Here is a 27,276-nt window from a genome sequence, read left to right as displayed (position 1 = left end):
AGTGGGGGGGCGTGGCGGCGCGCGGCCGTCGCCGCGGAGGAGGGAGGGAGCCGTGGCGGCGGCGGCCGTGTGAGGGCGGCGGCGGCGGCCCGGTCCCGGCCCGGCCCGGCCCGGCGAGCCATGCGGCGGCCGTAGCCATGCAGCGCGCCGAGCTGCGGGAGGGGGAGGCGGCGGCGGCCGCCGCGGCCTCCTACCGGGTGCTCAGCCGCCTGCTGGGCTACGGGGCCGGGCCGGAGGCGGGCGCGGCGGGCGGCGCCGTTACCGGCGCGGCGGGCGCGGGGCCGTTGGGCCCCGGCGGCGGGCGGCTGCCGGCGGCGGCGTTGCCGGGCGGCGGGGCGCTGCGGGGCCCGCGGCCGCCGCCGCAGCTGATGGTGTTCCGCAACGCGGCGGAGGGGCGGCCCGGCGAGGAGGGCGGTCCGGCGGCGGGAGGCGGCGGCGGCGGCGGGGGCCCGGCGGGCGGCGGCGAGCTGCTCTGCCCGCGGCACCGCTGCGCGCTGGAGCCCAAGGCGGCGGCGAGGTGGGGGGCCGCGCCGCCGGGCGGGCTGGAGCTGCAGCTGGCGGCGCTGGGGCTGCGGCCGCCCGGGCTGGGCGCGAAGGGGCCGGCGGGCTGCCCCTGCCCCTGCCTCGGCCCGCCGCCGCCCGCCGGGCCCGCCGCCGAGGAGACCAGCGACGCGCTGCTGGTGCTGGAGGCGCTGGAGCCCGACGAGGCCGGGAGCTGCTCCGAGGAGGAGCCGGGTTCCCCCGGCCGCGGAGCCGCCCGCGCCGCCGGGAGAGGAGCCCCCGGCCCCGGGCCGCCGCCCGCCGCCCCCGGGGGAGCCGGCCCCGGCGCCAGGAAGGGCTCGCTGAAGATCCGCCTCAGCCGCCTCTTCCGCACCAAGAGCTGCAGCGGCGGCTCGGCCACCGGGGACGCCGCCGCCGCCGCCGAGGGCCGGCGCACCGGGGAGCTGCCCGCCTCGGCCGGCAGCCTGACCGACGTCTGCGGGGCCCGCGGCCGAGAGCAGGAGGCGGGCAGGTACGGGGGGGCACGGCCCGGGGGGGCTGAGCTGGGGCGGGGGGGCTGCTCCCCGGCCTGGGGGTGTCCGGCGGGGTGGTTTTGGGGCTGCAGGACGGGGGTTGTGGGGAGCAGCCGCCCGCGCTGATGGCGGCCGGGAGGCCTTGGGGCTGTCGCCGGTGTGAAAGCCGGGTGTGTGACGGTGAGGCCCTGCAGCACGGGGGGAGAAGGGGCACCGGTGCCGTGACACCTTGCTGGAGGTGGAGGATGACTGTGAGGTGCGGGTGCCGTCCCACGGACGGGTGCCGTCCCACGGACGGGCGCCGAGGCTGGCTGTCTGCTCCGAGCTGGGCTCAGGCCTCTCCTGAGCAGCTGCCGAGGCCTCGTCTTTCACATGGGGACGGCGAGCAGAGCTGGAGGCAGGCGGAGGAGGAACACGCTGCTCTGGGCCCTGCATCCGCAAAGGGGATGGCGGAAAAATGTCCGGGAGCAGGACTGGTGAGGTGGTGGGTGGCTCGGAGGAGCCGCCGGAGCCCCGGGATGCTGCAGGTGCTGGCCGAGCGAGGAAGTGGTGTGCCCCAGGAGTGGTCTCTGGTGACACTGCGCTGAGACCCAAGGGACTGGCGTTTCCTCTCGCCCTCCTGCATCTTGCAGAATGATTTCCTGAGGCTCGCGAGCATTGCACTTGGGCTCCGGCCTCGCTGGTGGTGGGTGCTGCCGCGGGGGCCCTGCTCTCCCCGTGCTCCGCGGCAGGACGCGGCCGGAGGAAGCGTTGGCAGCCGGAGGTTGGCTTGGTCTTGCGTTAGGCTGGAGGGATGAATCCTGGGACCTATTGCTGTGGGACCCCGTGCCCCCCATGTTCCTCAGCCCCGTTCCATCGGCTCCGGCACTCCTCGGCTGCTCGCCCTGCTCCAGCCTCGTGTTTCAGCAGAAGACACGAGCTGCTTCATACCAGCTGGGGAGGGTGAAGGGCTGATCTGTACCCTCTGCCCAGGCTCCGGTCAGGGTGGGCCTCCTGTGCTCCAGAAACCACTTTCTGTAGCGTTTCCAGCAGCAGAACTGAAATTCCTGGTGGAGGAGGCAGGGAGAGCCTGCCCGAGGTCTGTGCGGCCAGCCCGCGAGCAGCATTAAATAATTGAATGGACTCCGAGTGTTACAGCACAGTCCTTTCCCGGCGGGGCTAATTAACCTCGTGTAAGGCTTTTGGGGTGTGTTGCCTCGGTGCAGCTGAAGAGCTGTCGATGGGCGAGCAGGAAACTTTCTCCAGGCTTGTTCTGAAGATGCTGACCTTGGGTCAGGTGTGACCCGCAGCACTGGCTTGCGGTGGCTGGGCTCTTCGGCAGCCCAAAAGGCAGCCAGGCTGTAGCGGAGGCCAAAATTACCTCCCCTTTGAAGCAGAGGATGGTTTCTGAGATGGGGCAGCCTCAGCTCCTGTGTCAGCTCCCAGCCCTGCAGCTGGTCAGGGTGTTGGAGTCCTCCCGAGAGCTCGTGTGCCCGCGAGGAGCCTCGCTCTTACATGTGGGGTAGCGAAGCCGTTTTATACAACGGCTTCATTCCCCACAAATGACTAAATGGGCCTCAAATGGTAGCAAGCCGCGTTGCCTGTAATGACATAATGTTTTGCTAATGGGCTTGTGGTTTATTTGGTCCTTGTGCTTGATGAGAGCAAAGAGTCCTCGGGACCTCCCCGCGCTGGGATTAGGAGAGTTGGCGGTTGTGTCTTAGCAGGTTGGGAGCAGAGAAGCACCGTATCGCTGCCCGGGTCTTCCCTTTGGTCCGAGAGTTTAATGGTCACTTCTCGTGCTCTGGCGTCGTGCAGCTAATTAGGTGGTATTTTAACAAAGGTTACTTCAAGGTGCCTGATGCAGCAACTTTTGTGGTTCAGGGACGAGTTTGCTGCTTCCAGTTCCAGGAGTCCTCTCCTGCTGGTGAGGGCTGGATTATTTGAACGATGCTTTTTGCTCCTGTGGAGCACAGCTCCTGCGCTGGTGGGGTGCGGGGCGGGTGTGCTTGCTGCCGGCATCTCTCCTGCCGGGAGGCTGCGCGTTGGTGGGACGGTCCCGTCTGGCCCCGCTCTCGTCAGCGAGGACAAGTGGTTCGGGATGCTGGGATGCCCATACTCTCATGAGTAGGTTAGACACAGTTTAGCTAAGCTGGGCTTGCTGGGAAATGAATGTTTAGCCTCGGCAGATGCTGCCTTTCTTTCCGTCTCCTTTCCCGGTTGCCCTCGTCCCTCAGTTCAGAGATAAGTCGTGCAGTAACTCGATTTTCTGCCGTGGTCTTTGCTAGACTTAATGCCACGCTAGCGAATGCTGTCTGCTACTTTGCACCCGTCTTTGATGGTTGACTGAGGAGGAAAAAAAAAAAAGCTTTCCTTGGTTCTGCTAAGAGCTGGAGGTTGTTGCCTCCCAGCCTGTGGCCCCCGTTAATATAGAATGGATCTGGCGTTCACTGGGAGTCGCTGCTGCAGTTGCTCGTGGCTGACGAGCTGTGCTCAGAGCAACTTTTGGGTTAATTCATGGCTACTGGAGCTCTTGTTCCTGACTTGCAAGTCTCTCTGCAGGCTGGCGGTGAAGGGTGCTCCCTTGGTCTGCGGTGGGTGTTATCTAGTCTGGCTCTTTTTTTTTTTTTTTTTTTTAAACATCCGCAAGAAGCAGAATTCCTGGTATTTGGAGTTGCTGCCCAAGCTTCCCATTGTGCTGCTGGTCCTGGAGGCAGCACGGTGCAGCTTTGCCGCCCGCCTGCAGCAGCAGTTAGGAAGGAAACCAGCCCCATTATCTAAAATCAATAGTTGGGCTCTGCCGAGCTGCGAGAGGCTAAGAAACTAAATGTGGAGATACTAATGTACGGCTTCTCACCCTGGGCCCGAGTGTTGATATTTAAAGGTTGCATCAGTGAAAGGGCTGGGTTTTTTGGAAGCGGTTTGTACTGCAGAGATAATCGGAGGGAGAGGGGCCAGAGTTAGGCACTGGTTCTGCAGACGGATGGGTGCAGGCATACCTGAGCCGCAGCCGGCATCTGCCGCAGATCGCTTGGCAGGTTGGTACCCAGGTCTTGTAAGTTAGCTGTATGGATGACCTTGGTTTTTTTAACATGCCTCTGTATTATTACATGCATAAAGTAGCACGTAGCCAGCCTGGGTGGCCGGGTAAGACTTGCCTTAGTGTTAACAGGACGGTGCTTTGGGATGAGGGAAGGCAGCACCGTGGGAAGTGCCGGCCGCTGAGGCAGTAGCCGCAGCTATCGCAGAACTGGTGGGTAACTGACCCTAAAAATCCTTATTTGCTGGAGCTTGAGGGGTTTCCCAGTTTTGCGTGTGCACGAATCCCTGCGGAATCTGTCCACGGCATTCCTGAACGGCGATGTCTACCTTTGGCTTTCTCCAGTTTTGCAGGGCTGTACTGATCTGATGCAGCAGTGTTCGGGTACTGGTCACGTAATTACTTCTCCGTGGGTTTCAGCATTGTTTGGAGACGGCTGCAGAACCTGAGGGCAGGAGGAGGAAGTATAGAAGGACGTTGTTTTGGTGGAGACTGAGTTGAGAAGTGGAGGATTCAGTCCATGTGAATCGTTTCTTGCTCTTGCCTTTTGCTGCTGATGTGAGCTTGCTAGAAATGAGAAGTCTCAGAAATCGATGGCTGTAAAATGTTGGCATAAAATGTAGCTGTTTTGGTAACAGCAGAATGCCAGCAATGCTCCTTTCCGTCTGGTTTTGTGGGTGGGAACAGAGCTGTTACTATATTATAAGGTTAGTTGATATTAGTCCAGAAGTGTAATTTTGTGTGTGCATGTGTGGCTGATAATTGGTGAATTGTTCTCCTTCGGGGGGGGGGGGGAAATCCAGCCCTCAAATAGGTGCGAGAGGCTTAAAATGAAAACACGCCCAAACATTTGAATGGGATTTTATATATCAGGATGATGAGCGTTCTTAGTATTTTTATTTGCAAACTTATAGTATTAAACGTTTATTCACAGCTGTGTGACCCAGTGACGCGTCTGGACGCAGACGAGAGAAGCGTGCGGTCTGCCCTGTGAGAAGATGAGGGTGCACCCATCTGCTCTGCCCTCCCAGGGCTCTTGGGTGATACGAGACGGGAGCTCACGTTTCTTCTCCCTGTAGGGCTGCTGAGTTGCATCTGCTCCGTGCGATCCTTCCTGAAGGGTGGCAGTCCTTGCTCAGAGCTGGTTTGCAGATGACACCAAGTTGTGTGGGAGTGTTGATCTGCTGGAGGGTAGGCAGGCTCTGCAGAGGGACCTGGACAGGCTGGATCGATGGGCCGAGGTCAATTGTATGAGGTTTTACAAGGCCAAGTGCAAGGTCCTGCACTTGGGCCACAGCAACCCCATGCAACGCTACAGGCTTGGGGAAGAGTGGCTGGAAAGCTGCCTGGCAGAGAAGGACCTGGGGGTGTTGGTTGACAGCCGCCTGAATATGAGCCAGCAGTGTGCCCAGGCGGCCAAGAAGGCCAATGGCATCCTGGCTTGTATCAGGAATAGTGTGGCCAGCAGGAGCAGGGCAGTGATCGTGCCCCTGTACTCGGCACTGGTGAGGCCGCACCTCGAATGCTGTGTTCAGTGTTGGGCCCCCCACTACAAGAGAGACATTGAGGGGCTGGAGCGTGTCCAGAGAAGGGCAACGGAGCTGGGGAAGGGTCTGGAGCACAAGGCTGATGGGGAGCGGCTGAGGGAGCTGGGGTTGTTCAGCCTGGAGAAAAGGAGGCTGAGGGGAGACCTCATCGCTCTCTACAACTGCCTGAAAGGAGGCTGTGGAGAGGTGGGGTCGGTCTCTTCTCCCAGGTAACAAGTGATGGGACGAGAGGAAATGGCCTCCAGTTGCGCCAGGGGAGGTTTAGACTGGATATTGGGAAATTTTTCTTCACCGAGAGGGTTATCAAGCATTGGAACAGGCTGCCCAGGGCAGTGGTGGAGTCCCCATCCCTGGAGGGATTTAAAGGACGTTTGGATGAGGTGCTTAGGGACATGGTGTAGTGGTGGGCTTGGCAGTGTTGGGTTTATGGTTGGACTCGATGATCTTAAAGGTCTTTTCCAACCTATACGATTCTGTGATTCTGTGGTTTTATCTGAAACTTTGTCCAGGCTTTGCAGGAGGCTGCGAGCAGAGCTGGGGTCTGAAGCACAAGACAGGCTTAAGGTTCAGGGTCAACCTTAAGCTGGGAGGAGGCTGGAGAGGGAGGAAGATGTCGAAGAGGAACAGCGTCAGCCCTGTAACGGCCTGCTTGCAGTGGAAGTGGGGTGTTCTGGGTGGTGAGCAGAGCTGGTTTCTGAGCTCCTGTAGATCTCGGTGGTGCAGCCGCTTGCCTGGATGCAACGGGACCGGTTTCTCTGGCCAGCACAGTGAAGTTGCACTATTTAACTTGGAGTAACCTTGTCTGACCCCGTACAGACCTGCAGACTGATACGGACTGCCCAGTGCTGGGACGGGCGTTGCACGACATACTGTGGATGCTGGAGAGACCTTTGTCGAAGCTGCGGCACACGAGAGCTGCGCTTGTGCTCAGCTTTGTCCTTGTGCTCTCCTCTTAGGTGGGAGTGAGTTTCTGGCACCGGGGACGCATTTCTCTACTCGCCTCAACCATGGATTCAGGTCCTGGGGGTGCCATACTCTGTGCCTCAGTTTACCAGCATTTTCTCTGCCTAGATCTGGATAAAACCCTGTAGCGTTGCTGTAGGGAAGGCGCTGGAAGGAGTGGTTTTGTGGGGGGAGAGCACAGGGCTGACTACAGCGTTGTTATAAAACTGCTGGTTTGGAAAGCAAGCTTCACGGGGATTGCTGGTATTCCTGGCTCCTCATCAGGGGTGCATTTTTAGCTGTTTCCATCCATCTTGACAGCTCCGGGTTTCGCTCGCCTACCCTTCACCTGCATTTTGAAACCCTTTGGGGAGATGGTGTCCTCCAAACGCAGCGCGAGGGCATTCGATGCGCTCGCTTTAGGCACAACCCCTAATTGTGCAGGGGCCCAACCTGTTTGTCGAAGGCATTTGGCAATGCCTGATCCAGAGAAATAGCGTGACGTCTGTTGTGAAAGAGCTTCTTGGCTCCGGTTACCATCCTTGCTTGGGGTTTTTCTTTCCAAAGACTTTATTAATTACCTAGTTAAAGATTTGCTTCGTAGCAGGATGGAGACCTAGCTTTACTGGTTGACTGCCCTACTTAGGCCAAAGCACTGCTCTAGGAGTCGAATAAACACGCAGCATTGAGCTGTCTCGAGCTTCTGTAAGGAATGGTGAAGGTTCTCCTGGTTTGAGAAGGTCAAACGACGTTTTCTTCTGGTGGGATGCATTGAGTCTCCTCATCTCTATTAACAGTGTTTTTCTTATTTCCAATAGGAAACACAGACTGACAAGAACTCAAAGTGCCTTTTCCCCGGTTGTGTTCAGCCCCCTCTTCACAGGTAAGGATTTGAAAGACTTACAGTACGGCATTTCATTTTGCTGCGGAAAGAGCGGTGTGTGCTTAACAATGGACGCTGAACGTTGCCTCCATGTGCAAACCGGGCTCTCTGTGAAGGGTCCCTCTATCCTGCTTGACCTCAAACCCTGAACAAGAGGAACTGTGAAGAACGTGGCTGTTGCATATCAGCGTTTTGCAGTTCCTCCTGTTGAAATGCAGGTTTGAGTTGAGTTCTCGGGGGTGAAGGTCCTTCCTCCGCGCAGGGCTGTTTGCATCCAAGTGATTTGGAAAATCCCCTATAGAGCAAGTGCAGTTTGGTGCTCCCCTCCCGTGGTTTGAGAGGGGCTAAGACCAAGCCCCGCTTCCCACCTGGACTGCACGCCAACCTCAGCCGCTCTGCTGCATGACAGCTATAGGAATTGAAACCTTTTGTGGAGCACTACCTTCTTCTGCATTACCTTCTTCTGCATGTTTCCCCCCTCTCCCCGCGTCCTGCTGGTTTCTGACCTTCCCTTTTCTGCTGGGGGGGGGGAAGCTGGCCGGTTTATAAATGGTGTGAGGGGGAAGTCCTGCTCCGCTGGCAGCTGAAAGCTGTAGTACTGAAAAGTTCCTAGTCATCGTCATGTGCCTCTTGTGGTGTGGGCTCATACTCAAAACAGTCCTAGCCACAGGGCCTGGGGCTTCCTTGGGAGAATCCTGTCTCAAGACTTGCACGAGTAGGAATCTGTGGTCACAAGTGAGTATTTATCAGCTGCGTGGGGTTTTACATGGCTTGTTACGAAGGTCAGATTCAAAATAAATTCATGCTGAGGGTCTTATTGTAGGGCCAAGGAATCAAAATATGATTGAGTAGCGATGGCTGTGTTGGGAAAAGCCGGTGGGTAGAGCTGGAAGCCTCCTCTTGCTGCTGGTGTAGGTGTTTGATAGCAGAGAGCGGCTGGAGAGCTCGGTGCAGGAGTTGGCGCGTGGTTTGCGTTCCTGAGTAGGGTGAAGCCCTCTTTGGAGAGCAGCGGTGAAGTCTTACTGCGAACTGCTTTAAATGTCAGAGAAGTGACCTTCAAGGCAGAGCATTCATTTGACTTACCTGAAACTAGTAACTGGAAGCTGCCGATCTGCTCCTGCGGTTTCTTGTAGCTCATTCAGCTCTTGCAGAAGTGGAGTCACTTGGGGGTAATTCAGCTGTGGTGCTGCTCGTTCTCTTCTCCATTCCTACGTCCCTTCAGCTGATGTCCTGATAGCTGGGCAGCGTGCAGAGGACGTGCTCCTTGTGTGATGTGACTGGCTTCCTCTAAGTGTCATGTGCGTTTATTTAGCAAATCAAGGCTGGTGGAAGCAAAAACTGCTTCTGCTGCTTTGTCAGCAGTTGCTAGGGGAAGCTGTGAGTATAAAATCTGTAATTCTGTGTGCTGGTGATGGGGGTGTGTGGATGGCAGAGCTGCTTTTCTTCAAAAGAAACTACAGAGGAGAATCTGGAGTTGGCAAGTTTTTGCTTTAAATTGGTGAAATTGGCTTGATTAATTGTTAGTTTATCTTATTAAGTATTTTTAATAATCTTAAATGCCAATTTTTGCCAGTTGGTGGAATACCAACGGTGCCCTCATAGGAGCTTTTCCTTTGCAGAAGACCATTGAAGCATCCTCAGAGTGAATGTCTGGATTTTAATTGCTTTGGTTTGTTGTTGACTTCTCCAGTCTTACGCAGCTGAGGACTTGGTTTCTTTAATGGCCGCTGTATAGTGGATTTTCTGAGACTGGGACCACCGAAGTGGGACAGAATTCAAACGTCTGGCCCAACTTGCATGGTTTTCTTGGTGATCCGCTTTCAGGTTAGCGCGTGGGGCGAGCGGAGGTCTTTGGGAAGGCTCTCCTCGCCTTTCCTGACCTCTCCTCAGGCACCTCTCGGAAGCGCTGGCTCCGTAAGTGCACCGCAGCCTGCCATGGCAGCTCCTGCTGCGTTGGGAAGGATTTGAAAGCTGAGTTACTGCAGCCCCTCTTAGTCTGGTCGTCTTTTGGGTTTTGTTTGTACAAGACGAATGCAGCCCAGCCTACTTTGGCCGCTTTATTTTCAGGGTGTGGAAATGAAAGAGTGGCTGTGTGCATGCGTGTGCGCTCACACCCATAAGTCCCCCAGGGAGAAGGTACCTTGGATAATAACCAACCCTAAATACTCCTCTTAACATGGCTTATTAATAGATAGGACTTTTAAAAGCAGAAGGAAGCTGAGGCAATATTGTCCTGTGTAATGCATAAATATATTGTCGGGTACTTAGGAAGAGATGAGTGATGCTGTGTGTGGAATCTGGAGCAGAAGAGGAGTTCCCTGCCCACAGGAATTGAAATCTAAGGCAGCTAGATTTTGTTGTCCTTGAGACCGTGGTTCAGGTGTTCGGGGTGATTTGGTTTATGTTGGTGGTTCATCAGAGCCTGGTTAGACTGATTTTCTGGGGAAAAAAAGAAAAAAAAAATCCTTTGGCTGTGCTAACACCACTTAGGGTCTCTCTTTGGGATTTAGGTGTTTTCCTTTTGACTCTGTTTCAGTCCAATACTGAGGCCTTGACCTTGATTTGATGGCTTCATGTCTCGCCTGTGATTTTTAGGCTGATTTTAAGCTTTTCTGGTTTTAAGTTAGACATCTTAGTTTGTGTCATTATTTTTTTCCAAGCAGTATCCTGGATCAGAGCCTTTAGGCTTCAGTGAATCCCTGCTATTTAATATAAAAGCCTGTCCAGCTCCCTCTTATTAATTTTAAGAGCTGGTACCCTCATGGCCTTTGAGGTAAAAGGTATTTCTGTTTGATCAGCTAAGGCGTTGGTAGGCAAACTCAGACCGGCATTAACGGGAGCATTATCTGAGGGTCCTGTGCCAGCGGGTGCCACGTAGAGCTGTGAAACCATTTCCCAAGACTATATAAAGTGCCGGCGCTGTGCACCGTTGGTGAGCTCGGCTTGATACGTGAACTCGGGGCTGAAAAGGTCTCGCAGTGCCTTCCTCATCACGTCCTCCTGGTGCTGGACTCAACAGAGGGACTCAATAGACGGGGTTCGGGCACGCGTACCGGTATCCGTCATTCCCTTCTGCCTGACCCTTGGGCTGTGGTAGCAGAGCTGATCAATGTCTCGGAAGCGGTGCAGCGGGGAAACTTAATTTGAAAACGGCTAATGGGATCGTCCTCCAAACCCTGCGGAGGTTACTGCCCCTTCCCCTCTCCCCCCGCCTCCCCGCGCTCAGCCTCTGCATGCCCTGGAGAAGGTGCAATACTAACAGTCTTGCTCCACCAACCTTCAGGTGAAACAGTGTCACTAGTGGACGTGGACATCTCTCAGCGAGGACTGACCTCCCCTCACCCTCCGACTCCACCACCTCCACCACGAAGAAGCCTCAGCCTGCTAGGTACCGTCCCGGAGAGCATCCTTTGCCGTGCGTCCCTATGGGAGCGTAGGAACTGCCCGTCTGCCCTTGCAGGGATGACAGAGGAGCGGCCGGAGGGGCCCCGGCAGCGGGCTCGCTGCCTGCCCATCTGACCCCGTAACATGCCTGCTCGCCCTTCCCTGGCTGAGGATTTTTTTTTTTTTTTGCTGTTCGTTGAAAGCTTCAGTGTTTCTCTTGACTCAGCCAGGAGGGGAGGGTGGTGGTGGAGCAATGTGAGGTGGGAAGTAATGTGCTGGTTTTGTAGCGTTTCTGCTGCTTTTGGAAACTTTTCCTCCTTCCTGCCCATTGCCCAGCGAGGCCGGTTCCTTTCTGTGCTCTCTGGTCGGTGGAAGTGGAGGCTCCCTGGGAGGCCGCTGCACCGGGAGCCTGGCTACATCCTCCTCTGGAGAAGGTTCCCCTGAGCAGGAGCAGCTTAGGATGGGTGAAGTCAGCCTTAGCGAGCAGCACCTTAAACTGCATGCCCATGCGCTAGGTCCGTGACATCTCCTGTAAATGCCTGGTTTGTGCCGCAAGCTGCACGCGAGGAGCTAGCTGGGCTGGAAAACCAACTCCTTCGCTCTAGGAGTGCGTGTGAGCGTGCATGTGCGTGTGCGAGGCTCCGAGCTGGTGTGAAGCGGCAGCAGCCACCCGCGCTCAGAAGCGAGAGGAGGAGGATGGTGAGCTGCCGGTGGGAAGCTCCATCTCCGCTTCTCCAGGCAGTGCCGAGCGCCGCTTTGCTCGGGCCGTGTTGTCAGGTGCTCGCCGGCACAGAGCTCGCTCGCTTTCCTGTTTTCTGAATCTCTCTTGCCTCTGTTCTCTCCTAGATGATATCAGTGGGACGCTGCCTACATCTGTCCTAGTGGGTCCAATGGGCTCCTCCCTGCAGTCTTTCCCTCTGCCTCCGCCTCCTCCGCCCCATGCCCCAGGTCAGCTTAGCTTTAGCAGCAAGGCTCTGGCTTTCCCTTCAGGGATCTGGACTTGGGGGATTTTCTTGGTAAACTTTAAGGCTGCACTTCGGGCTTTAGCAGCGACGGTGCTGCCTGCGTTGCCCGCTCAGGGACGTGCGGTCCTACGCTGCTGAGCGCTCGGGCGCTGCTGTGTCAAGGCTCTGGTTGCCATGTGGCGTGGCTCTCGTTGCCCACAGTAGTTTTGCTGAAGCTCGTGATTGCACCAGCTTTATCCTCAGTTCAGCGTCTCCCATTTTCTCTGGTTCCCCTTGGGTTCAGCAGAAGCGCAGCCCGCCTCGGTTTGCGCTGTGTCAGATAACGTGTTAATGAGCCTCGGCAATGTCGGAAGAGAGCCGTGGGAGCAGGGTTCAGTGCAGGAACCCCAGCTTTGACAGCCAGCCTGGCGTGCGGTCCAACTGAACGGCACACGAGGACGTTTCCTGCGCATGTACCCTTTTGCTTTTGATTTCCTTCAGGACCCAGAGGGCTTTAACTGCCCCTTTTTCAGGATGTGTGTTTGTTCCTTCCAGTCTGTGCCGCCTGGCACTTCCCTTGCCTTCCCTCTGAGCTAGCATAAGGAAATGGGTGAAGGCGCTGAGTTAGTCACCTCGGAAGAGCCAGGTAGCGACTCCCGCTTTGTCCTTCCATCGGTCAGCCCAGCTTCCTCCTCCACGCTGCAGCTCTGCCCCTCCTGCCCTGACCTCTAGAGCCGAGCGAGGGGGACGGGGCAACTCGTCCTTGGGGCGAGCTCCCCGCGGGTGACCGTGCTCCGGGCTGTCTCTCCCTCTGCAGACGCCTTCCCACGGATTGTCCCGCTGAGGCCGATGGAGGCGATGTCCGGCCAGCCCGCCCCGCACCTGCAGTGTCCGCTCTACCGCCCGGACTCCAGCAGCTTCGCGGCCAGCTTGCGAGAGCTGGAGAAGGTAATGGTAACGTGGCGGGGGCGGTGGGGTGGTGGCAGCCAGAAGGAAAAGACTGCGGGGTCTAGGCTCTGGTTTTGGAGACCGACCATCCATTTTACAGACTTGGGAGCATAAGGTTAGGATAGGACTGAAAAAAACCCTCCTGCCTTTCTCCCAGTGAGGTCTTTGAGTCTAGAAAAGCATTTTGTTGTGCATGGAAGGGCTGTTGTAGTCTCATCTGTTCTTTCGGCACTTCTGGGTGGTAAGGGATGTGACGGTGTGCGCTCATCCAGGAGCGACAAGTCCCAACCGTCCATGCTCCTGGGTGGATACAACCAGACACTTCCATTTTGGCATTTAAAGGGAATTAACAACAAGAGCAAATCGTATTGTGTTTGCTTGCTGATAAAATCTGTCTTTCTAGTATCTGCTGACGTTTTGGCGCTCTCTTTTCCTAGTGCGGGTGGTATTGGGGACCGATGAACTGGGAGGACGCAGAGATGAAGCTGAAGGGGAAGCCGGATGGGTCCTTTCTGGTCCGAGACAGTTCTGACCCCCGTTACATCCTGAGCCTCAGCTTTCGGTCACAGGGCATCACCCATCACACCAGGATGGAGCACTACAGAGGTGAGAGCCCCGGGCGGTTCTGGGGATGCCGCTGACAGCGAGGGCCTGTGGCTGGGGACCAGTCTGATCACAAGGTCCCAAACCAGTGCTCTGGGCACAGAGCTGCCAGAAGAGAGGGAGGAGCAGCAATGTGTCCTCGCTCTTGTGTTGAGGTTCTGCAAGAAGGCCTTAGAAGCTGCATTTGACTTTGCTTCGTGTGCCTCAAGCAGCGACTCTCCTTATAACCCTAAAAAACTGGGGAATACAAGAGTTCCCTGTGCCTGTCCTCAGGCCTTGCTTTGGAAAACTGGACTCGAAAATGATGATGGCAAGGTCTTTGGGATCCCGCATCGCTGAGACGTGATGTACAGCAAGAGTCGCCGTTCGTAGCTTCAGTGCTTCCCAAAAGGAAGCTTGTTTCCCCGTGAAATGAGAAGCGATCTCTTGACGTCGCGGCTCGTCGCCTTGCTTTCTTCTCCCCCCTCCGCGGGATGCTCGGCAGTGGTACCAGCTGCAGTCTGTCCCAGGCTGAGGCTCGAGCTCCACCGTGGTGGGTTTTTATTCTGAGAACTCCTGGCACGCTGTTGACGCCCTTTCTTCCTGCCACGCTCGCCCTCCTGCATGGGCTCCTTCTCACCTCGCCCACGCGCTTTGTCTGCTCGTCTTCACATGTGGTTTTCTGTATTGAAGCCTTGTGCAGACAGCTGTCCTCGGGCCGAGTGAAATGCCCAGGAGGCTCAATGCACGGGGGGGAAGCTGCCCTGTAACCGGGGGCAAGCGTTAATAACAGCTGCCTGTAGAGCCTTGTCATTAAATGTGCCTGCAAATAATGGGTTCAGAGGCTTCGCAGCCAACCTGCTGCGGAAAACAGTGGTTTGCAACCTTTCGGAGCAAAGCTCGTCTTTTGCTCCTTTTTGCCCTTGCCCCGGGGATGCCGCTGGTGTCTTCTTCCACCTCTGCTAGCGAAACCTGGCAGCGCTTCTGGTCTTGAGCCCCTCTGATGGAAAGATGCCCCAGCATTAATTCTAGCCCGTCTAGAGCCAGTTCCCCTGGCCATTGCGTAAGAAGGAAGGATTTTCATCACCCTGTCCTTATAGAAATTACAAGAAGCTCTTGCAGCTGGAGATGTGAGGCTGCCTGTAGCTTGGATACTTTTTCATAATTGACTTTTGGAGCAAACTTCTTTTGCTGCTGGTCTGCTTATTTTGGGGCTGGGATATATCCCTTCTCGGAGCTTCCTTAGCCAGGTGTCCTTCCCTTTCCTCCCGAGCTGTCCTTGCTGCGTGGATGGAGATTGGTGCTGCCACCTTCCCTAGAGCAGCACTCCCAGCCACGCTACCGCATCAAGGACTTCGTTTTTGGGTGCAGCGCTTCGGTCTGCATTGGCAGCCCTGTGCTCCCCCCGGCACTGGCTGCCTTGTGCTGAATGTGCTGCGGCACCGTGGAAAACTGCAGACCTGAGCACTTTGATAAACCAATGAAGATGACAAATGGTGAGGCTGGGGGAATGGTAAAGAGATAAATGCTTGACCTTCAGGTTTCAGGTAGATGAGAGGAAGAAACCAGAATTTCTTTGTCTTTTTTTAGGCAGGCTGAGTAGGTGGGCTGGGGGTGCTGGTGCTTGTGCTTTGTCCTTTGCATCTACTGGCCACTTTTAAGGGCTCGTTCAGATCCGAGATTCCCAAGAAGAATTACTTATTTTTGTGCTTGTGCTGATCCTGGATGTTTAGCAGGTGCTAACCCAGATCATTGCTCCCAAACTGGCCCACGGCAGGGGTGAGAGGTCTCTTTTCCCAATCAAGCCTACCAGACCTAGCTGTGGGGAGAAGAGGTGTATCTTAAATTTTGTGGGCTGTATATAGCCCCTGTATTGCTGGTTGCTGTCCACCCTATAGAAAGCCGTGAGTGCTGGACATCCTAGAGAGCTGCTTCCTCTAGTTTTTCTGTAACAGGCCGGTGCTGCGGAGCCTGTGATGCTGCTGGGGGAGCTGCTCGTCCAAAAAGTCCCTGGCCTGAAATATGTCCTGCCTACCTCTGATTTGGCTACCCCTTCTCCTTAACATGGATGCAGGGTGTTTCCAAAGTCACTCGGCTGCCTTTCTAGCTCTGGGTTACAGTGCTTGTGCAGATCGCTGGTGTCGCACACCTCCCGCTGGAATCTGCCCCCCTGCAGGCATGAGCCCGGGTCTGGCTCCTGATGGGCTCCGTCCTAAATAGAGCCCTTGTTTTCCCATTTTCCTCTTCCTGGTGCAGCTCCGCTCCGTGTTGGCTCTTGCTGGAGCACTGACAAATCTGCAGGTAGAAAGAGGGGGACGGAGGGGGATGTAGGCAGCGTTTTGGCAAGTAAGGGGGGATAAATGGCTGCATTTTGGTGCAGGGAGGGGGTGTCTGGTTGCAGCACAAAGAGATCGTGAGACTGCTCTGACTTGAGGCTTAAGCTTAACCTATTTAGAGATCTGTAAACAGGTTAGAGGACCTGCTTTCCCTGTGTTGCCCGTCTCCAGTTTCATTGTTTGCCAGTGGAGCTCGATGCGTACGTCGTGTCAGGTAGCAGTACAGGGAGGACTCTGTCGGTGTGTCTTGACCCCGGTTCCAGCTTGCCAGTAATTTGAATTAAGGTGTTTGAAACAGCTGGCAAGAACATGAAGCTGCTTCCATGCCTGCTTTGAAATAAGTGATCCTTGACAGCCGTAGGGCTGGCAGAAGAGGACTTCAGCACCTGGATCGCTGTTTTTACATACCTCTATGTGTGGGCTTAACTCCTCTGATGCACTACCTTTCTTTGGGAGTGCTGTTGATGGGATACTGCGGAGGAGCAGGGGCATCTGCTAATGCTCTGTTAAAGGATATTTTGGTAGTTTAAGTTTTCGACCCAACAGTTGTTGCAGGCTGTTTACAAGTTCAGGCAAGCATGACTTGTGGCCGTGCTTGGGTTACAGTGATCACCTTGCAACGTCTTTCTGCGTACCCTCAGCTCTTGGAGAGCGCTGGTTGCAGTGGAACAGCGTCCTTGCAAGCTGGTGCCACTGGTGTTTCCTCTTAGTGCCCTGCCTCGTCCCAGCTCTGTGAGAAGTAGTCGGCCTGGGGTATTCACCTGGTCTTGGAGAGCATCAGACTCGTGACTAAATATCTCCTCTTGCCACCAGTGCTCCTATAACGTGAAATCTTTTCTGTTCTGTTGAAAGGGACCTTCAGCCTGTGGTGCCATCCCAAGTTTGAAGATCGCTGCCAGTCTGTGGTGGAGTTCATAAAGAGAGCAATCATGCACTCCAAAAATGGGAAGTTTCTCTACTTCCTCCGATCCAGGGTTCCAGGTGAGTCTCCTGCTCTGAGTCTGGGGGATGTTTTGCTCTGTGATTAGCTGCTGGTCTGTCCTAGAGAGCCAGTTTAATGTGGCTTTGGTCTGCTGCGCTCAATGTCCTGGTCTGCATCCTTGCCCGCTGACTTCTCAGAAGGACCCTGAGGAGCCATCTCTCGCTCAGCAGCTGCACCACGTACTCGTGGTGGTAAGGAGACTTCCCAAACCTTTCTTTCCAGGAGTATGGAAACATGATGCCATCTCACACTATGACAACGGGAGCTGGAGACTGGAAAGCTATTACCTCAACAAGCAATTATTTGGCTGCTAAAACTCCGCTTTCTTCCCTCCCCCAGTCTCAGTACTGCTCCTACGAACCGCTCCATGCTTTGTAGTTGCCAGTTCTCCCTTAGCTGAGACCCACCTGGGGCTGTCGAGGGGAGAGACGTTAAGCTGAGCGTGTGGGAGCGTTTCCAAGTGTGAGCTCAAAGTGAGCCTCAAGCGATAGATACTGTAGATTCAGAGTCCCTGGGGGGGACCGTGATGCCAGAGCCCATCAACAGGCAGGTGCTTGCAAGCAAGGAGGGAGTGTTAGTGAAGCTTTGTTGAAGCACGTTTGATTGCACGCTGTTGGGATTGCAGAGTGTTTCCCTATCCATCAAACTCTGGTTCCTTAAATAGGCTCACATCTCCCTCCTGCTAAATCTAGGCAGGCAACTGGACCAGTATCTTCTGTATCTATTTTTTTTTTTTTTCTGGTTTTCGCTCATCTGTCCTGGTGTACCAGAAAGCTAGCCAAAAATTCAAACGTGAAAGGAAGGGAAGAGTCTGCCAAATAGGCAAATATGCCCCTTACTTGCGAGAGAGCAACAGTGGGGGACAGAATTTGGAGGGTGGGTGAGCAGCGATGCTTTGAACAAAACAGAGCGAGAATGGGAACGCCGCGGCGGCGAGACGGCTGGCGGCAGTGAAGCAGAGAGGAGCAGGACTGAGAAGAGCGAGAGGATTGCTGCGGGAAATCTGCAAGTGAAATTATAAGTGAATTTGCTCCCTATCCATATTGCCATCACGCCTGCGGGCCCTGATGGTGACAGCGTCCTTTCCGTGGCACTGCAGCACGGAGAGGATTCGGCCCAAAGAGCTTCTGCTCCAGAAGGGGCTGGAGGGGAGGAGGGACGGGATGTTCCCTCTCCAGGGTTCCCAGCAGCGCTGGAGTCGCAGCCCAGATCTGTTCAGTGTTGCCCTCTGCTGCAGACACCGCCAATAAATGGAAAGCTGATTTATAACGTGGCCATGCTTTGGGGAGGAGAGGGATGTAAAGCTGGTTTTGCAATGTACCCTGCCTTCAAAAAATCCTTTCAACTTAAAGATACTTTACTTTCTTGATCCTGAGATCTCTTCCTCTTGAGAACAGGGCTTTGTGGGCTTAGGATTCCAGGCAAATACCTTAGGAAGGACTTGCTCTAGAAAAATAGCCTCGAAAAAGAAAACATCCCCACCAAACCGTCCCTCGCTGCCTGGTCCCCGGTCTGAGCCGCCAGCCAGCTGAGCTCTGGCTCCGGGTCCTGCACCGCTCCGTCCGGGTGCAGCGTTGGACTTGGGCGCTTCTTAGAGCTGCTGTGCCTCGATCCTTGAAAAACAAAGTCTCGCACCGATGCCTGATCTTTAGTGGGGGGAATATTTAGGATCTGCATCTCCCCAGTGTGCTCGTTAGTGCTGTTCTCCTGCTGAAATGTTAACTGCTGCTCAGAGGAGGGGGCTGTTTCCAGCTCGCATCTGGCTCCTGGCAGTGAGGCATGTGGCTAGCGCAGCGTGCGGAGCTCGTGCTGCGTCCCTGTAGTCGCTGGCTGAGCTCCCAGAGGCTAGATTCCTTTTTGGTAGGAGAATAAGAAGGGGGGGGAGAATCCAGCCTTCAATTGATTGCTGTTCTTTGCTTTCTCAAAAGCTGGCTCACAGCTTCCTGAGCTGCCTGGAGCAGTTTTGAGCCCATCTTAGTGTGAAGAGCTTTCCCTTTTCTCCTTTCACTCCATTGCCCTCAGAGACAAGCCAGCAGGAGGGGGTTAGAGTGTAACTTAGCTTTGAATCCTCTGTAAAGACAGATAAAACCTTGTGCTGTGAACGAACCCGGCTCCCAAAGATCCTTCCTAATGCTCCTGCCGACCTCGCAGTTTTGTGGGCTTGATTGTTGCTCTTAACTTTGGGGGAGGAGGAGGTTGTGGGGCGGGGGGACGGCTGGGTGCAACTTGCGTTCGGTCTGCGTGGGGAGCTGGCTCGAGCGAAGCTGCCTCTGCCTTTGTGCCCAGCCTCGTGACCCCAAGAATGAGCAATTCTGGCACAGCTTGAGCTGACCAAATCCCCCAGCTTTTTAACGCTTCACTAGAACTACCCAAAGGGTTATGCAGAGCAAAGCCTACGTGCTGGTCATGCTGCCTGCCTTCTCCTTTGGCTTGCTTCTGCATCCTTCAAAATGCTGTTGCTTCTCCGTATAGAGTGATGCTTCATCTACTAGGCCTGGGAGGGGGGGGGGGGGGGTTAAGAGCTCGCAGTGTCCCAGGGTCTGCTTTTCCACAGCCACCCTGTGACACCAGAGCTGTTGTTGCCTTGTGAGGAAGGCTGGAGATGTTTTGCAGCCAAAGGGGTATCACCCCGGGAAGGTTTGGCTCCCCAGTCCCAAGCGACTCCAAAGCAGTGGGCTCCTGGGGAGATCTGCTGTCGGACACAGCCTTGCAAAGAGCTCCGGTCCCCAAGAGCCAGCTTTTCCTTTCTGAATCGGTAGCAGTTGCTTTCTGTTGTCTCCAATATTGCTTTTTTCCAAAGGTCTCCCTCCAACGCCTGTCCAGCTCCTGTATCCAGTCTCCAGGTTCAGCAACGTCAAATCCCTTCAGCACCTTTGCCGCTTTCGGATCAGGCAGTTGGTCCGAATAGACCACATCCCCGAGCTCCCGCTGCCCAAGTAAGTCCCGAGGACTGGCCGGGGGACGAGTCTCTTGGGTTTCCTCCCTGACCCTCGCTGCAGTGAGAAGGCGTCTGTATCTGCAGGAAGGGCCCTGGGAGGGAGCAGTTGACTTCTTCAGCCTTGGGACAGCAAGATAAATGTCCTGTGGTGTGTCGGGACGCACGCAGGAGTGGTGACCAGCTCCTGCCAGTGCCACAGCCTTGGGGTACAGGCTCCTATTCCTGCTGGAGGTGACTCTGCTGGGTGGGCTGGAGGGGAAGAGGTTCTGCTTATCCTTTGCGGAGGTCAGCATGGTTGTGGCTTAGCATTAAAGCTTCTGCCTGTACCTTCCCCAGGCCCCTCATCTCCTACATCCGCAAGTTCTACTACTACGACCCGCAGGAGGAGGTGTATCTGTCGCTGAAGGAAGCTCAGCTCATCTCCAAACAGAAGCAGGAGACCGAATCCTCCACGTAGCGAGGCTGCCTCGCCCATCTTGTTGCTGTCACTGATGGTACGTGTGCGCTGCTGGTCCGTGCACCGTCCCGTGGGGTCAAATGTAAATTGCTCTGTTCCCTCTGATTGCAAAGAAAACGCGAAAGCCTCCCGAAGAAGTCATGGCTATTCACTCCATGGTCTTTTACCATTGCCCAGCTTTTCCTGGGGAGGGGAACAGGGCTTCTGCTGCTTTCTCATGCATATTTGTGCCCACACAAGCCTGTGCTCACTCTCCGGCTGCAGTCTGGGGCAGATCCTGCCGCATCAAGCGGGCCGGTTGATCCCTCTCCCTTCTCTCTTCCACACTAGGAATTTGATTGTCGCCATCCCGTAGCCCGAGTCAGGCTGTGGTGGGAAGGAGGCACGCGATGGTGAAGCCTGCTTCTGCGGTGCCGCTTCTGCTCTCAAGCTCTTTTGTACAGAGAAGAGGGTTCAAGACTCCTAAGAAGCACAGCAGAACGGGAACAAGAGCCTCGGCTCCTGGCTGAGGGAGAGGGGTCTCGGAGACAGCTGAGCCCAGCTCGCGGACTCCTTGCAGAACAAAGAATGTCATGGCACTATTTACAATTTTTTGAAAGTTTTATTTTTGATGTCTTTTTTTATTTTTTTTGTTCGTTTGTTTATTTTCAGCATGAGAAATACTGTCTTATGATCAGCTGAATTTTATTATCCTCCCTTGGAAACTTCAAGGTGGGGAGAGGTAGAGAAGGGGACTCTCTAGGAAGATCACCTGCTCCAGGCGTTATGGCAAGACTGTTCTTTGGCCCTCACCAAGCGGGGATGCAGCCGGAGAGCTGCTTGGAGGCAGACTGAGCCGGAATCACACGCAGCCACGCGGAATAACCTCCGGGGAGCACGAAGCTCTGAACGGCAGGCAGCTGCACGGCTCCCCTGCTTTCTAGGATTTGGGAGAAGAGGACCGAACCTAGTCTTAGGCAGCTGAGCTTTGCAACTGGATTTGCAGGGTGGTCCTACGTGCTTTTAAGTTGGGTGCAAGGAAGGAAGAGCACGTGAGCCATTTGGATGTCCTGGAGCCTTCTGCCAAAGGGAAGCGTAGCTGCTGCACTGGGGAGCGAGGGCTGCTCCTCTGAGGAGGCATTGTTCCCTTAGCAAACACTGGAAGATTTCGCTCAACCCCTGTGATAAGTGGAAGGAAGGTGGCAAAGCTGTTGCTGTAACTGTTGCAGCAGTCCATGGACCAAAGGTACGTGCTATAGCGATCGCAGTCTCTCAGAGCCGTGGGACGTGCACTTTCAGCCTTTGGCTGTGTCCAGAAGCTGTGAATGAAGTGGCTTTCTGTAGAGCTGTGAAGAATCCTGATCAGAATTCTTCATTAAGGGGCATTAAGAGGCATCTTTGGGGTGACTTGGAGCAAGAAAAACCTATCTGAGGGTTCTTCTGGAATGGCATGTGATCTCTTCAAGCTTGCTTGCTGCTTCCTCCGCTTCTTGGGATGTCCATGGAACCACAGCAGTTCAGAAACAGTAAAGCCAAGAGAGGTGGTAGCTCTTGCTGTGTTTCTGGGCTTGGCATGGGCTGAAATACCACCCCCCCTTCAAATCCTGGTCTGCTGTTTCATCCATTGCAGCAACTGCAAAGAGTTTGCATTTCATCCTGAAGTTTAAAGTTTGCCCGAAGTGATGCTGAGAAATCTGGAGAAGCATCTTTCCTCCTGTATTTAAACGAGCAGGTGTTCCTGTGCTCTCCACCCAAGTGAAGGAAACGCTCCATCCTGCAACGCTGTGGTCTGAAAATGCGATGTTGTGTGTGGCCCGGGTCTCCGGATCTGCGGTTGGTGCCCTGTGAGCTGGCTGCAGTCACTCAGGAGCTGCTAGGACTTTGGTCTTGCCCTGCAGAATGATCTATGTCCTTGAATTAGACACGGCCGTGTGGATCTTAAAGCAGCCTGGAAAAATTCTGATCGCCTCTGCCAAGCGTTGCTACGAAGGGTGCTAACACATCCTGCCCTCCCTTTCTTCACCGTCACATCTGGCTTCAGTTTTGGTCTTGGAGAAAAAGTATGTTTTTAAAAAGGATTTGGCTTCCAGATGAAACTAATAACTAAGCTTCGAAATCTGTAGAAATACCTCATCGGACACTACTCACTACTGACTTGGGGTTGCGTTCTTGGGGCAGTGGTTATCAGGAAAGGGGAGCTGCCCCAAGACGTGCTGAACAGCATATCCTGACCCTTGGTGAAATTGGAGCTAATCTAGTCTACAGCTACCGTGTCCCCTCTGCGTGGGGACCAGCGTTCATCCCTCCGCAGCCGCTGCTGCGTTCCCTCCCCTCGGCTGTAGACCTGCGGCTCGCACCAAGTTATCAGCAGAGCCTGCAAATAAATGCAACCGCTTCGACTAAAGCGCACAGCACGTGGGGCAAATGTCGGGGCGGGGGGAAAGCATCTGTACTTGTGCAGGTGAAACTCAAATATCGGCGCACCTGGCCCTGCTGCATCTTGGCTGTCCGCGTGCTGAAGATTTGAATCTTCCAACTTATCCGTATGCTGGAATGGAAAACCTTCCCGAGAGCCAAGCCTGGTCTGATGCCTCAAGTGTCCAACTCTGTGCCAGCAAAGAGCGGTGTGCCCGGTGCACGTGTCTCCTGTCAAGCTGCTCTCCAAAAAGAGACCCCGGAGGCAACGATACGATGGCGTGGGCCGGTGCGTGTGGATAGGTGATGGCCCGCGGGATGTGTGAAATGGGGGAGCTGTGAGTCTCCCTTGCCGAAGCTGGGGAGAAGCCGGTCCTCTCCCTAGTGTGATGGTAGTGGCAGCATTTTCACTCCTTCCTTCCCTGTTCTGGGATGGAGAGGCGCAGGCTGGGTTTGGGAAGGGAAAGCAGACGACCTGGAAGAGCAGACCAGGGAAAACTGGTGCTGGCCGGGCACTGGGAATCGGTGCGGAGCCTGTCCTGCCGATGCTGGGCTTGCCTGGGGTGAAAACGCACAACCCTGCTCCGCGGTGGGTCGGGAGAGCCATCCTGCACCGCTCCGTCCCCTGCCCCTCGGGGTACCCTGCGTACCCCCCCGGAGCTCCCTGTGAGGGTGGATGGGGTGGCTCTGCGGCTTTCAGAGCTGTTAAAGCAGCAGCCAGACTTTAGGGGCAATACTTGAATTACATGTATTGGGTTGGCTGTCACTGTCCTCGAGAGCGTTCCCCCAACAGCCTGCCGGCGCTCCTGCCGTTACTTGAACCCTGTGCACGGCGGGGACAGCCCTCCCCGAATTGAGGCCAGCGGCAAGGCTTGGGGTCCGTCCGCAGCAGCCGAAACGATGGAGGAAACGTGCTCTGAGGTGTCGGATAGGGGATGGTGGCACGCCAGCCTGTCACGCTGATGTGCTTGGTGTCAGTGTAGCTGCACGAGACCTCCCTGTCCATCCGCAAGCGCAGGAGCGGTGGGGTCAGCTCTGCCACGGAGGTGGCAGATGCTCTTCAGCCTTCCCGGGGCCCTGCTCCACCTCTCCTTGCTCCAAGACAGGCAGGGGAGCTGGAGCGTGGTCAGTGCCAGCCTGCTGCCAGTAGCGCTGGATAAGATCCCAAGGTTAACTGTAGTTAACAGCCTTCTCTTGAAACCCATTTAAAACAAAGCTGTTCTTAGAGTTCCTTCACATCTAGGTGTAAGGGGAAGGAGGGACTTGATCTGCTGTTTGGGCACGGAAAAGGTCCAGAGCTTTTGTTTCAGGGCTGGATGTGAGCGGAGCAAGCAGAGTGGTCTTTGCCGAGGGGGTGATGGGCTTTGCGGACGTGGGTGAGATCTCAAAGAGGTGGCTCGGTCCTGTGTTGCCAGTGAATCCCCATCCCTGTTTGGGGAGGAACACCTAATGTTTGTATCCTGCCTGGAATGGTTTTGTAGGTTGGTTCTGGAGGGTGCTCTCATCCTGCTGATTTGGAAAAATTTTTTATAGCCTCCTTTGTCCAACCTTGAATTCTGCAGAGGTTGTTGCTGTCCTCCTCCCTCTGTCAGGGACCGGAGGCAGATGAACGATGAAACGGACCATAAAAACTACCAAAGCGCAGAAGGCACCCACGGAAAGGCTCCTTTTTCAGCTGGATGGGTGCAGCCTTCGGCTGTGTGTTGTACCTGGTTATCAGGTTGGCAAGATCCCATGGCACAGTTTGCTTGAGCTGGCTGCTCTGTGCAGGGCCCCCGCTCCTCTCCCTGCAGCCTCCTTTGAGGCAGGGAATGACCTGGCTCGCTCCTGCAGTGTGAAGTTCAGATAAGCCGGGACGGTTTTCTCGCGTGGAAATTTTCAGCTCAGCATCGACCTTCTTGGGGCCAAAAGAAGGGGAAAAAAATTCATCCTTAGCTTGGTTTGGGTGGGACGTGCTGCGAGCAAGGGTGGGAACCACCCGAGTTGCTCACGCGAGAAGGAATCGGTGGTTTCGAAAGCACCGGGCACGTCGCACTTACATATCTGGCCAGTTTTTAAACCCTAAAAGCGTTTTTAATAGGGACCTGTGTTATTGTGCCTGTGCCTGAAGGAGCGGGTGGGTGCGGGGAGGTGCGCAGGGCTGTGCCCTGGCCGGGCAGGCTCTGCTGCGGGTGATGGTTGGGGCTGAAGTGTTGTCTGGGAGCATTTTGGGGAGGAAACCGCCGGGAAGCAGGGTTTGCAAAAGGCAGGATCTTCCTGCTTCCAGTAGGAAGGGAACTGGCTGTTGCCCTTTGTTCTTCGCAGTCAAGATCTGCCCTTGGGATGATTTTACCCTTAAAATTGACCATCAGGTCTGAGCCTGCCCGTTGGAGGGCTCCTCAGGGACCCCGGCACCCGCCCGAGCCCCCCCGGCTTTCAGGGATGGAGGGGTTTATCGGCGTGCTCCGAGCGGCCCCCGTAGCCCTCCCCTCCCCGGCCCCTCGCTCCTCATCCAGAGTCTTCCAGGTGAGATGGGGCAGGCGGGACCCCCCCCTCCCAAACATCCCCCGGGATTATCGGGGTCCCAGCGGCGCTGCCTCCGACCCTGCCCAGAAACGCAGCAGCGTCCCAGGGCGAGCTCGGGGTGCTCCCCGCCCCAGCCAGGGCTTTACTCATCAGCGATTTTGGGAGTAACGCTGGCTCCAGACTTGCCTTTAGAGGAGGAAGGAGCAGATCTCGGCAGCTCCGAGCGCAGGACCTTGCGCTGCTCATCGCCAGGACTGTTGAACCACCCCCCTGGTAGAAATGCAGCTTTGCTTAATTTTATTTTATTTTATTTTTTTTTTTGGTGTGTGCTTAATTTATTAAAATAGTTGCTGTATAATTTATTTTCATAAACTATATTAAAAAGTTACTAAATGGTAAAAACAGACTTGCAGGCCAATCTTTCAGAAGAAAAAAAAAAAATGTTTTTGATATAAACACAACAAATGCACTTTTGGGTGTGTTTGGTTATTTTTGGGGGTGGGGAGGGGGAGCCTGGCTGTACCTGTGGGTTTGTCTGTATATATTGTATTAATAGGCATGTTTGGCCTCTTGTGTGGAGACGTTAGTAACTGCTGCAGGTCCTGTTGGGGAAGCTGGCGTGAAGTTCCCGGTTTGGTTTGGTTTTTTTTGCTTTTTTTTTTTTTTTTTTGTAAGTCGTCAGTGAGGGAGAGCTGACTTCTGTGTTTGTAACTCATTTCTATCGTCGTTTCCACTGATGGGTTGGTTTTTTTTTTTGGTTGGGGGGGGTGGGGGGGGTGGGAAGGGAAGAGAGCCAGGGGTTTGAAATAAAATAATTGGAAATTGTTTTATGTGCTGTGTGGTGTCTTGACTCCACTGACTCCTCACCCCGGGGTTCTGCTTTGCCCTTGCAGCATCCCTGGGGGGTGGGATGGGGACCGGGGTCCAGCTCCTGCTCCCCCATTTCATCTTGTCCCCCTTCCCGGCTGCGGCAGCCACGGGCGGTGCTTCCCCCCCCCCCCGCCCCGCGCCCAGGCGCTTTGAACGCCCCCGAGTTTGGCAGATCAAAGCCTGCGGAGCGACAGAATGGGGCTGCGGCGGGCAGCGTGCGGCCCCCCCGGCTGCCGTGTGTGTGTTGGGGGGGCTGCATCCCCCCCTTCTCCTTCTCCTCCATCACTGGGCGTGGGTCAGCAAGGGGGGCTTTGGGTGCGGCGGGGACCCCCATTCCTCCCACCGTGGTCCTGGCCCCGGTGTTGGTGCAGGGCTTTGCTCTGCCCCGGTGCCCCCGTCACGGGCAGGGTCCCCAGGACAGGGCTGCGTGTGGGGACAAAGGCCCCATTGATGGGGCCAGACGGCCTCTCCGGGCGGGATCCGACATCTGGGGCCTCCTCGGGAATTTTTTTCTTGGCTGCTCGGAGCCCGGGGGCTGGAGCTGAGATGCCAGCGGCCCCCTCCAGCCGCTTTGAACCCCACGGGCGGGATGCTCCTGGCAGAGGAGGGGAGCGGGGAGGTTTTGGGGTTCACCCACCTGCAGCCAGGGATGGCTGCACCCCAGGACTCACCCCCAACAAGGGAGGCTGCCCCAGGGCTGCGGGGAGCCCTGGGCGGGGATGGGGGACCCCCTCCCTGCCCCCCCGCAGCCCCATAAAGCCCCTTTGTCCGGCCGCCTCTGAGCCGCCCTGGAAAAGCCCCAACATGGCTGCGCTGCGCAGAGCTTATTTTTAACATCTCATTAGCATCAGAAAGCAGCAAATTTCGCCCGGTCCCCAGCGAGGTTCGGAGCCCCCAGACAAAAGCCGCTTTCTTCCCTCCTGCGCTCCCTGCTCACCCCCCCCCCCCCAGCCCCTGGGGTGCTGCTGCACCATGGGGCCCCTGGGACCCCCACCCGTGTCCCCCCCCCGATGGGTCCCCAGGGCCAGCGGGGTGCAGTGGCCCCGTGTGTGGGCGCAGGCAGGGCGGGGGGACCTGGGGGGTTGAGCATCGCTGGTTCCCAGTGCTGCCTGCCCTGCACCAGATCCGAGCCTGGCAGGGTCCCCGGCTGAAAAAAGCCTGCTGGGGGGTCGCTGCGCTGCTCCCCCACCCCTACCCCCCCTCCTCGGCCAGCCCTGCCCGAACTGCGAGGCCGGAGTGACCCGGAGGTGGGGTACGGGGCATCCTGTTCCCCCAGTGCGGCACCAGCTCAGGGCTGGACCGTGTCGAGGGGATGGGGTGGGCGCTCTGGCCTTCCTCATCCTCGCTCACCCCAATGCGCTGGGGCAGACGCAGAGCTATGGAAGGGAAACTGAGGCACAGCTTGGGGCCGTGCAAGGGGAACTGAGGCATGGGATGGGGCCGCGCAGGGGGAGCCGAGGCAGCGTGCGGGGCCGTGCCAAGGGAGCCGAGGCCAGGCGTAGGGCTGGGTGCTCCTGGCCGAGGCACGCAGG

At 56.0% G+C, this 27,276-nt stretch overlaps 1 protein-coding gene across 3 annotated transcripts; it reads left to right on the top strand.

The window, feature by feature from the left end:
• Window positions 1-12: 12 nt before the first annotated feature.
• Window positions 13-25,632, top strand: SOCS7 (suppressor of cytokine signaling 7). Of its 3 annotated transcripts, XM_075522718.1 has the most exons (10): window positions 13-1,012; window positions 7,340-7,404; window positions 10,688-10,792; window positions 11,635-11,736; window positions 12,550-12,680; window positions 13,118-13,286; window positions 16,451-16,579; window positions 19,381-19,516; window positions 19,855-20,012; window positions 20,306-25,632. In XM_075522718.1, the coding sequence occupies exons 1-9, from the start codon at window positions 138-140 to the stop codon at window positions 19,973-19,975; spliced, it is 1,833 nt and encodes a 610-aa protein (XP_075378833.1). In that variant the 5' UTR covers window positions 13-137; the 3' UTR covers window positions 19,976-20,012; window positions 20,306-25,632. The 3 variants fall into 3 exon arrangements, with proteins under 3 accessions (XP_075378833.1, XP_075378834.1, XP_075378835.1); XM_075522719.1 differs by lacking the exon at window positions 11,635-11,736; XM_075522720.1 differs by lacking the exons at window positions 10,688-10,792; window positions 11,635-11,736.
• The last annotated feature ends 1,644 nt before the right edge of the window (window positions 25,633-27,276 follow it).

Source organism: Mycteria americana, chromosome 22 (genome assembly GCF_035582795.1).
Source record: "Mycteria americana isolate JAX WOST 10 ecotype Jacksonville Zoo and Gardens chromosome 22, USCA_MyAme_1.0, whole genome shotgun sequence".
Lineage (NCBI taxonomy): Eukaryota > Metazoa > Chordata > Aves > Ciconiiformes > Ciconiidae > Mycteria > Mycteria americana.
Note: the sequence above shows the minus strand (reverse complement) of the source record. Positions and strands in the feature narration are given on the sequence as shown.

Coding starts and splice junctions, on each gene's coding strand:
- SOCS7 (XM_075522718.1), top strand. CDS start 138: ATGCAGCGCGCCGAGCTGCGGGAGGGGGAGGCGGCGGCGGCCGCCGCG. Junction 11,737..12,549: donor TCCTCCGCCCCATGCCCCAG/GTCAGCTTAGCT, acceptor CTCCCTCTGCAG/ACGCCTTCCCACGGATTGTC. Junction 19,517..19,854: donor CCCGAGCTCCCGCTGCCCAA/GTAAGTCCCGAG, acceptor TACCTTCCCCAG/GCCCCTCATCTCCTACATCC.